Source organism: Lemur catta, chromosome 2 (assembly GCF_020740605.2).
Source record: "Lemur catta isolate mLemCat1 chromosome 2, mLemCat1.pri, whole genome shotgun sequence".
In the NCBI taxonomy this organism is placed as follows: domain Eukaryota; kingdom Metazoa; phylum Chordata; class Mammalia; order Primates; family Lemuridae; genus Lemur; species Lemur catta.
In genome coordinates, this window is record NC_059129.1 from 112,306,547 (window position 1) to 112,318,046 (window position 11,500).

General features: G+C 37.7%; 1 protein-coding gene across 1 annotated transcript; it reads left to right on the forward strand.

Annotated features, from left to right (window-relative positions):
- The first annotated feature begins 5,851 nt into the window (after positions 1–5,851).
- FABP7 (fatty acid binding protein 7) lies at positions 5,852–9,344 on the forward strand. Its single transcript, XM_045544285.1, has 4 exons — positions 5,852–6,240; positions 6,666–6,838; positions 7,474–7,575; positions 8,996–9,344. The coding sequence occupies exons 1-4, from the start codon at positions 6,168–6,170 to the stop codon at positions 9,044–9,046; spliced, it is 399 nt and encodes a 132-aa protein (XP_045400241.1). The 5' UTR covers positions 5,852–6,167; the 3' UTR covers positions 9,047–9,344.
- The last annotated feature ends 2,156 nt before the right edge of the window (positions 9,345–11,500 follow it).

The window sequence follows — 11,500 nt, forward strand, 5'->3', positions numbered from 1 at the left end:
TTTATAAATAAACTTAACTAAAGAAGTGAAAGCTCTCCACAATGGAAACTTTAAAATAATGATGAAAGAAATTGAAGAAGACACACAAAAAATGAAAAGATAACCCATATTCATGGATGGAAAGAATTAATACTGACAAAATGTCCATACTACCCTAACTATCTTCAGATTCAATGCAATCTGTATCAAATACCAATGACATTCTTCACAGAAATAGAAAAAAAATCCTAAATTTGTGTGGGACCACAAAAGACTCTGAATAGCCAAAGCAATCCTGAGCAAAAAGACCAAAGCTGGAAGCATTGCATTACCTGACTTCAAAATATATGACAAAGATGAGTAACAAAAACAGCACAGTACTGGCATGAAGCAGACACATAGATCAATGGAACAGAATAGAGAAATCAGAAATAATTCTACACATTTACAGCCAAGCTATTTTCAACAAAGGCATCATAAACATACACTGGAGAAGGGATAGTCTCTTGAATAAATGGTGCTGAGAAAACTGGGTAAGCATATGCAGAAGAATGAAACTAGACCCCTATCTCTCACCACATACAAAAGTCAAATCAAAATGGATTAAAGACTTAAATGTGAGAACTGAAACTATAAAACTACTATAAGAAAACATGGGAGAAATGCTTTAGAACATTGGTATGGACAAAAATTTCTTGAGTAAGACCTCAAAAGCACAAGACACAAAGCAAAAATTGACAAATGGGATTACACTGAGTTAAAAAGCTTCTGAAAAGCAAAGAAAATAATCAACAAAGTTAAGAGACAACCTGCAGAATGGGAGGAAATGTTTACAAATTATCCATCCCACTAGGGATTAATAACCAGACTATATAAGGAACTCAAAAAATTCAATACCAAAAAACACTAAATAATCTGATTAAAAATTGGCAAATGATTTGAATAGACATTTCTCAAATGAAGACATACAAATGGCCAACAAGTTTATAAAAAATACTCAACATGACTAATCATCAGGGAAATGCAATCAAAACTCCAATGAGATATCATCTCACCCTAATTAAAATGGCTATTATCAAAAAGACAGAAAATAACAAATGCTTGTGAGGAGAGAAGAGGGAACACTTGTACACTGTTGGTGGGAATGTAAATTAGTACAGCCACTATGGAGAAAAGTATGAAAGTTCCTCAAAAAAGTAAAAATATTGTATTATATGATACAGCAATCCCACTGCTAGGTATATACCCAAAGAAAGTAAATAAGTATATTTAAGAGATATCTACATTCCTATGTTTAATGCAGCATGATTCACAACAGCCAGTACATTGAATTAACCTAAGTGTCCATCAATGGATGAACAGATAGAGAAAATGTGGATATATACACAATGGAATATTATTTAACCATAAAAATAATGAAATCTTGTCATTTGCTGCAATATGGATGGAACTTGAGGACATTATATCAAATGAAATATACCAGGAAGAGACAGACGAATATTGCATGTTCTCACTCATATGTGGGACCTAAAAAATTGATCTCATGGGGGGTAGTGCTTACCACAGAATAGTGCTTACCAGAAGTTGAGAGGGATAATGGGGAAGAGGGGATGAAGAGGGGTAGATGAATATGGTTAGATAGAATAAATAAGTTCTAATAGCCAATAGTACAATAGAGTGACTATAGTTATAAATTATTTATTATATGTTTCAAAATAGCTAGAAAAAAAAGATTTGGACTGTTCCCAGGACAAAGAAATGATAAATGTTTGAGGTGATAAATATAAGAGTTACCCAGATTCTGAAACTGTCTTTTACAAATTAACAAAAGGGTGCAAGGCAAGAACCATGGTAAGGGCCTAAACTCTGCAAAGGCACAGGTATAGTTCAAAATAATAATAATAACCAGCCATTGTCCCCTACTTAGCTTTCCTATAGTGCTACTCAAGAGTCACGTAGCTGATAGTTGTAAAGATTCTTAACTTTTTCTGTAGATAACATCACCCTTGTAAACCCTAAGATTAGTTTTTGAGATATCGTCCAGGCCCGCATTCCAGTGGAGTGGCTGAGCGCCTCGGACAAGTGGCCTACAGCAAGGAACTGACTCAACTGATCTTGTGACCCCCACCCAAAAACTGACTCAGAACAGGAAGATGATTTTTACACCCCTATGGTCCTACCTCAAACCCAGCCAATTAGCAGACTGAATTGCCTAGCCCTTTGCCCACCAAACTATCTTTAAACCCTTTCTCCCAAATTCTCAGAGAGCCAGATTTGAAAACTTTCTCCAGTCTCCTCACATGGAGCTGGCAATATTAAGCTTTTTCTCTGCTATAACCCCTGCTGCCTGGGGGTATTGGCTTCCTCTTGAGCAGGGGGCAAAGAACCTGGTTGGGGTGCAGCAATTGAATCATTACACATTGTACGTTTGTATCAAAATATCACATGTACCCCATAAATCTGTACAGCTATTATATTAATATATCCATAGAAATTAAAAATAATAAAATTTAAAAGATAGTCAAGTGGCTTTTCCTAAAATTTCTGCTTAGAGATCTGTATAACAATATGTATTCTCTTCTGCCTATTAGGAAATCAATATGCAACCAAAAAAAAACCTGCCTCTAAATGTGAGGCTTTTATGTTTTCTATAAGGTATAAAAGAATCAGAATTATAAGAATATATGCTTTAAATCAGAATAAATATATCATCTCATATTCTTCATGTAAAGAGTGGAAAAAGTAAATGGATATGGGCAAATATTTCAGCACCCACGATCTATAAGGAGCTAAGATGAAGATGTGTAATATATCATCCCTGTTCACAATGATTTTACATTCTTAGAATATGAAAATGTAATAATTTACTATACTTCAGAATGATACTTAAACATACCACCACTTTAAACATGATTTATTAGATGAAACATATAAGAATATTTCATGTTAACAAAATAAATTATGAGTTTGAGAACCTTTACCATAGAAATAGTTTGCATAAATGGATTAGTCATCTAAATTTTAGAAAAAAAAGAGAGAGAGAACTTATGAAAATTCCCTGGATGGGGCTGCTTCAGGTACCTGGTCCAGAAGCTTAAATGATGCCAGGGGGGCTTACTGTTTAAGCTTGGTGTCCTCTGGGTTGCTTCCATTCAAGCTTTTCAAGGTAGTTTAGGGCATCTTTAAACTCATGTCACTAAAACACCAAGTCCAGGTTGATCCTCATGTCCCCACCCCAGGTTTAGGGGGTTCCATTCACTGCCTGGAAACTCTGGGTTCCAGACCAGATCTGCCTTGTCTACCCCAGCAGATCTGTGCTCAGGCCTACAGGCATCACAGCATGGCCTTGGTGAGAGGATTGGGAGCAGGTTTGAGTACTGGCTGGGGCGCTGGGCCAGGCTATGGGCATCATTTGATCTCTAACTTTTGTTTAGACATATGGCATGTGTGCTTCCATGTGGATTCTTACCCCGACTCCTTCAACTGTTGGGACAAGCCTGGTATAGGCAATACTATGAATTTTTGCCTTTAACCTGAAAGCAAAGGGAAGCCATTCGAAGGGTTTAAGCAGGAGAGGGATGTAGGGCTGGAAAGGAACTTTCCTCCTACCTTATGAAGTTTCCATAATTTGAGTCTCTGGAATAAATTGGCAGTAGACAGATTAACAGGATAAAGGCATACAAATTTATTATGTATACATGTGCATGGGAGCCACGCAAAATACGAGACTCAAAGAAGGACCAGATGCTGAAGTTTTTGTGCCATAAGGAAAGGAATAGGGACTGGAGAGCTCTGGAGGGTATTGGCCACAAGCTGCCAGAGGGTGAACAAAGCCTGTCTTATTATGCAGATAAAGTCTCCCAGGACTTTATCTCTTCTCCTACAGAAGAATGAATGATAATCTCTGGGTGGGGTGTTGATATCTTTCCTAGGTCCATCTTTAGCCTGATAAGGGGCCTCAGAGAAAGCTTCTACATCTGCCATTTACTTTACTAATGTAGATAGATGTAAATTTCTTTTGCAAAAGGACAGCTTTTTAGAACTACTCTTATGTCTGCAATTTCTCTATATAGCCATCTTAAAATATCCCAAACAAGTATATTTTTGGAGTGGCATAATCTGCTGTACCACGGGGACAAGATCAGATTTAGATTTTGTTAAATAGCTTTACTATAGTATAATTGACATAAAATCAATTGCACATATTTAATGTGTACACTTGATAAATTTGGACACATCAGGGAAACCATTATCACAATCAAGAAAATGAAGAAAATGCAAAGAAAGAAATTTTGGCAAAACACATACCCAACAAATGATTTTACCTACGATATATGAAGGACTCTTATAATTCAATAGCAAGAAGACAACCCAGTTTAAGACGGGCAGAACATTTGAATAGTCACTTCACTAACTTGAAGAAGTACAAACAGCAGGGAAGCACATGAAAAGCTGCTGGACTTCATTAGTCACTAGGGAGATGCAGATTTGTATTGGAAAACTTCCCTCAGGCTCCAGTGTAGTGAAAGGCTTGGAGATTTAGAGTGGCTCTAGGACGCACAGGTAGGGGGTTACTGCCATAGAAACAGTAAAAGCTAGTAGTTGCCTGAATTAAGATGGTGGTTATGGAGATAGGGGTGGAATGTCAAATTAGAGAAATATTCAAGAAGTAAAAAAGATAGGCCATGACATTGAGTTTAGCTGGTAAAGTATTAGAAATGATTTCTAAGATTTCTGGCTCGTGCAGTTGAGTACATGATGGTGCCATACACAAATATAGTGAAAAATGGAAGGAGACCAGGCTTGGGGAAAGACTACTGTTATGTTAAACAAGCACCTTTGAGACACTGACGTGGAATCACAACACTGGCAGTCAGCATGAGATGCTTTCTGAGCTTTGTCTGTTGGATTTGGTGTGGGCAGAAGCAGAAAGGCACTGCGCTGTGTTTAAATGGGAAGGGAGAGAGAAGAGCAGGAATTGCCCAGTCAGGTTTCCCTGCTCTGTCCCCATGAGAGGCAGGGAAGTTGCTTTCATTGGTGCTCTAAGCAGGAAAACCTGGGTGAAAGGGAATTTTAGAGAACGCCTTTAAATACTCTACTTTGCACCCTCAAGGTATTTTGCCCCTCTGATTCCCAGTGCTTCTCTAATTCCCGCCCCCCCATCCCTAACGCCCAGCATGTGCACAGATTGTGTTTATGTAGACGTGGCCTCAGGAAGTGAAAAGGTCCTACAGTGCAGGTCATTTAAAATCTTACTAAATAATCTTCTGTCTAGTTTTTCCAGATGGATTCTATAATCTGTTAAAGGAGGGGGAAAAAAGAGCATTCTTTCCTTTATTTTTATACCTCATTAGTAAGTCCTAACCATACTCTCCCTTAGGCCCCTATCCAACTCAGTCTGGTTCTCACATTCTTGGAAAGGACAATGGGATCTTTAGGTTCCCTTAGTTTGTCTTGGGCAGGGGGCAGAATTATTTAGCCTCCTGTGGACACTCAGTGAGAGCAGCCTCCAAGCAGAAAAACACATCTAGGGAAGGCTTTGACACCTCCTCCCCCTCCTCTCTTCCTAGTTTGGCGTGTTCTAGCCTGCATTTTGCTCTCCTTGTAAATATGAGAGAAAATAAAACACACTGTTCGGTCTCCTTTGTCTGGAAAGCCTAGCATTTTCAGTGGCTTCCTTTAAGGGGGTCCTCATTTGTAACCAGCTTTGCCATTAACGGAAATCAATCTGAATGTCCTATTATGCGTCTTTTTTCTTTCCTCACAGTCTGAGATTGCCTTTGCCAAGTTTTTTTCTCGCTGAACCTGAAAGACCCTCTCTCATTTTTCCGTTCCCTGCCTCCAGCACCACTGAATCCCTGCAGAGCTTTCTCAGGCATAAGAGCTGCAGTGGTGGGAGGATTGGGAGGAACCCGACCTACTCTGCTAACCCAGTGGCCTGAGCCAATTACGAAGAGGATTGGAGCTTCCCGGAGCCCCCCTTCCCATGCCCTCTCTCTGACAGCCTCCTGGAAAGAGGGGCACACTGGTGAGAGTGTGTTTACAATTCAAATCATTGGCTTTTTGCCTGCCCTCCTTCCAAATAAGAGGGCAGAGCTGCTGCTGGGGCGCAAAGGGTCTTCGGAGCTGCAGTGGCACTAAGACCAGAGGATCCTCGCTCCTGTCTCTAAAGAGGGGGAAAGGCAAGGATGGTGGAGGCTTTCTGTGCTACCTGGAAGCTGACGGACAGCCAGAACTTTGATGAGTACATGAAGGCTCTAGGTAGGTAACAATAAGACTTGCTGTTTCCTTCTTAACTTGCACCTTCAGATACATGCAGATTCCCTTTTTCACCCATCAGGTCAGCAAGAGACAAAAATCACATTGTCCTAATCAGATGCTAGGCTATGCATTTCCCACTGAATGGATTTTTAACATGGCATTTACCTGCTTTCTTGCCCAGGACCAAATAACAGAGCATTTGATATTCTGTGGAGAATGTGAAACTTCTGTGACTTTTTTTCTTTTTGTCCTGCATCCACTTATTATCTGTGCTTAGTAGTTTTATTACATCATTAATGGGCTAATCATGTGCTAATGAAACTTATACTTTAGCATGTGGATTCTAGGATCAGAAAGCAGATTCCTGCTTTGTGGGCTATTTTGGAAGTTGATGCTGACTGTACTGTTTCTTTTTGCTATGTTAGGTGTGGGCTTTGCCACCAGGCAGGTGGGAAATGTGACCAAGCCAACGGTCATTATCAGTCAGGAAGGAGACAAAGTGGTGATCAGGACTCAAAGCACATTCAAGAACACAGAGATTAGTTTCCATCTGGGAGAAGAGTTTGATGAAACCACTGCAGATGACAGAAACTGTAAGGTGAGAAGCTGCTGCCTTTCAGGTGTGAGGTTGGGGAGGGAGTAATAAAAGATAAAGGTTTCCAGTATTTTGTTGGGGAGTGAAGAAGGTTTTCAGTATTTTAGTTCAGGGAGAAGGACACCAAAGTTAATTTAGCATTCTGGTGAGCATGTTATGTTCTGAACAATGGGCACTTCTTGTGTAGCTCAAATCTTGACTGTATTTGTTGCTTACCATACATTTTGTACATTTTGTATCAAACATATTTCAGAAAGTATTTAATAGTGCTTGTTTAAAAGAAAGATTGCTCTTTGTTTAATCCCTCTGGTTGTCTCAGATCAACTAAATAAACAATTTGCCTTTCTTAGGCTTTGAACCAGAAGGGTGACTAGTCAGAAAGCACTAGTTTAGGATTTTTATTTATAATACATGAAGTTTTTGCATGTAGATGTACACATTTCAAATTATGGATTACTAGAATTTACATAATAAGAAATCCAGAAGTAACAGAGGATGTGGTACCAATAGGATAATTAGTTGATCACAATTTACTCAATTATACAACTCTGTCAAAAGTCATGTCATTTGTTTTCCGTATCAGAAATCTGACTTGTATTCATTGCTATGTTCTGCATTTTGTTGTTGGTCTCACTCAGTCTGTTGTTAGCCTGGATGGAGACAAACTCATTCATGTACAGAAATGGGATGGCAAAGAAACAAATTTTGTAAGAGAAATTAAGGATGGCAAAATGGTTATGGTAAGTAATGATAGTTCCTGCTTTTCACCCTCTCCTGACCCTTCTCAATTCCTTCCCTCTTGTTCCCTCCCTGCCCCTCCCTCTCCTCCCCCTCTCCTTCCCTCTCCCTCTCCCTTCCTCCCCTCTCTCCTCATCTCCCCCTTCCTCTCTCCCTCCCTTCCTTACAAACAATTTCTCTAATGATGGAGCAGTATCACAAACTGGGAGTATTATGCCTTGACCAAGCCCTCCTCAGACACTTTTGTGTGGACTGACTAATGGTATTTTGACGATATTGACAAAGTCAAGTAGGCTCATTCATTCATGTGGGGGCGGATTGCTTTACATATTCTTTCTAAGATGACAATAGAAAAGATTTTGTTTTTGTTGTTATTATTTAAGAAAATTGACTATTGTTTCCTTTTCTTCCCCTTGACTATTACAACCAGAGCTGTTCTAGACTGAGATATTTTCGCTCCTGTGGAAGTGAGGTGGGGAGCACAAGGACAGTTTTCCTTTCATGCTGAAGGATATCTGCCCACATTTTTTTTTCTTCAATAATCAACAAAAGAAAGGATTCATTTCTAACAGATTCAATCTGAAGTTCTCTTTCACGCTTTTACCTCCACTGTTTTATTCCTGCATACAGCAAAGCAGGCAGCTCAACTGTGTCATGTACGGCTGTAATCAGGCCAGACTGAGTTCAAAAAGGAAGGTTGAAACAATGGATGGCAAGGATACAGGATGCTCTTGAAAATCACAGCAATGCATAAAAATAATGTCCACCAAAACCCTCTAAACTTTGTAAAGTGGTTTTATAGCAATTCTTCAAGTTGGACTTGACATTGAAGTAATAGAGCCAACGTTCCTCATTAGACTCACCTAACCATTGGGTTCACATAGACTAAAACATGACAGCCAACCCAAGGAGAACATTTGTACATTTACATTTTCCTGTTCATTTTGGAACAAGTCATTCCAAATGACATTGGCTCAAAAGATGTGATTTTTCTAAAGACTACTCAAAATTTATCTAGATTATGAAGTGAAAACTGTTATTTTGAAAGCCTATTATAAATCCCATTCACTTTCAAAGCAGACAGCTGAGACAACAATGTAGACAATTCATTCCTCACCCTAATTTGCTCGATTACCCAGATAATTTAAGACTAAAGAAATTCTTTTGACCTCAGTCTAAATTGTTAATTTCAGCTTGTGCTTCATTCTCATTTTAGAGACATGAACTATGTATACATATTATTCACTGAAAAAATATAAGGCTTTTTGTTTGTTTATTTGTTTTAACAAATGAAGAGCTTATGCAGTGTTTAATGTCTATAAAATTATTTTCATAATATTTAGATCATATATGAGATAATCTTTAAAATTCAGCTACTGATGTTCCTGTGTAAAATGATTGATTATCTTTTGAATCTTTCAGACTCTTACTTTTGGTGATGTGGTTGCCGTTCGCCACTATGAGAAGGCATAGAAAAGTTCCTGGTCTGGGGCTGGAGAAGCTCTTCAGTTTTTTCTGTTTACTGAAGTCTCAGTGCTATACTGCTATTACGGCATGGCTGATCACTAATTAGAAGGTTATCCTTGGTGTGGAGGTGGAAAATGGTGATTTAAAAACTTGTTACTCCAAGTAACTAGCCCAATTTTAATCTCCAAATTTATCATGTTTTATAATTCACGTTAAAAATTTGTCACTTTTTTACAAAGAATATGCATTTTATAATTTCCTTTGGAATGCAACTCAAATTAGAATAAAAATCTTACATGTGAAATTTTGTCGTCATTTTTAATATTAATCTGGCTAGGAATCATATATTAGAGAATTGTAAATGAAATAGCCTTTCTTATGGCACAAAGTAGGGCTAAAAAAGTTAGCACCTTATTTAAAATACTAATTTATAAAAAAAGAAAAAGCCTTACAAAATGTAGAAATGCTACAGTTTTGGTTGAGACTTCCATGGAGAATCTGTAATGATTGAATGCACTTGGCCAAGACTCAAGCCTTATTATAGTGGGTTGGGCTACAGTAATGATGTCTTTATTAGAAACAGTCTGATAAAGCAAAATGATGTACATTAAAATATTTTATTAAAAGATAAATATATATAATCATAATATTATATAATCAAAGTCTCTTATTGAAGAAAGGCAAATCCAAAAAGGAAATGAGTTTTGTCCTGAATTATAAAGCTATTTCTCCAAACTACTAAATTGAGTTGGACTAAGTCAACAGGAGTGCAAAATGGACTATTGTGCACAAAAGCACTCAAATTGCTTTTTTTGGGGGGGAAGGAGAAGGTAACAGAGTCAACCAAACCAAAGCAGATATCTTTCTGTAACTGGTTAGGATTTGCACTTGTGAAGTACAAACAAACAAATATTATTTTGTATTTCATAATTTACAAGATGATTTTTATACATTTTTCTCAACTTCACAATGAGAAGCAAGAAGGCAGGTATTATTGTTTTTATTTTGAGGAAAGGCAGGTGTTATTGTTTTTCCAATGAGGAAATTGAAGATTAAATTCATGTGTCTAAGTTCTCATGACTAGTAAATAAAACTGAGAACTGCAATCTTTGCAATTTTTCCCCTTATTTCCTCTCCAAAAGTAATATTTCAGCTTTTTCTTGAAACAAAAATGCAAAATTTTATTTTCACTTATCATTCCTTAGGAAATCTTTTTTTCTGTTAGCTGTGGTGCTGGGGGGTATGTAATGTTGTTTTCATTTTTAATTTGCCGAGTGATTTCAGTAAGTTTTTACATGTTAATTTAAGGTCCAATTAACTTATAGCTGTAAGTATGAGGGAAATTCCTTTTTTTTTTTTTTTTTTTTTTTAGAGGTGGGTTTTTGCTATTGCCCAGGCTGTTCTGGAATTCCTGAACTCAAGCAATCCTCCCACCTCAAGACTCCCAAGTAGTGGATAGCTAGGACTACTGGCCCACCACCACACGTGGCTTACCTCTGTCATTAACAGCATGAAGCAAACATTGAGAGAGTATTGGCTCCAACTGTTTTGACAGTCATCATCTCTGCTTCTGGTGGAGGGTTGCTTAACCCCTGGTGATTTCAGCCTATGCTTTAGTACAAGCACAGATTCTGGCTTTCTTATTATTAAAGATACAAGGCCAAGGATGGGGATTTATTTTCAGCTCATTATAATGAAGCCAAATAACATTCTGTTGGCATTAATTTCCATAACAACTGTCTCACAGAGTAAAGAATGGAAAGCTTTTGGGTGGCCTAAATAAGAACCAAAGATACAATGGGCTACAAGACCAACAGTTGCAGTAGTAGACCAAATGCAGTTTTCCAGGAAGAAAATGAACAGATTTTTGCTTCCTACGTTTTTACAGGGTAGTTGCAAATCATTTTTCTTCAAACCAAATTCTATCTCACACAGTCATCTGTAAATATACTAACTTTTCTGGTTTGCCCGTTTTGTTATTTTTTTAAAACATAGTTAAAGGTGAGGACAAAATTTCCAAGACCAAAGGCAATTTTACTAACAGGCCCAAGAACATGTCTTAAATTCCAAGATCTCAACGATACAAACTAGATTAAGGCTGTTTTGTTCTGTCCTTATCTTACATGTGTTTTCCCTCACCCAGATATGCACACTCCCAGCGATATATGCACACACCTGGAATATAGACAACTACAAACACACGCTCAGAGTTGAGGTATACCCACAGAGATGTAGGGGCACTGTAGTTTTGTGCCTGTTAAAGAGTGGGTATAAAGAAAAATCAAAGAAAGCAGAGTGAGTAGAAACGAGGATGGGCTTCCACTAATTTTAATATACTGTATTGTTCCTTTAATATTGCAAACATTTCTTAAGTTTCCAAATGGGTATGCCTCATTTTATGATTACTTACTGGAAAACTATTTCACAACCAATTTACTTCCAGTAAAGAGTATTGAAATT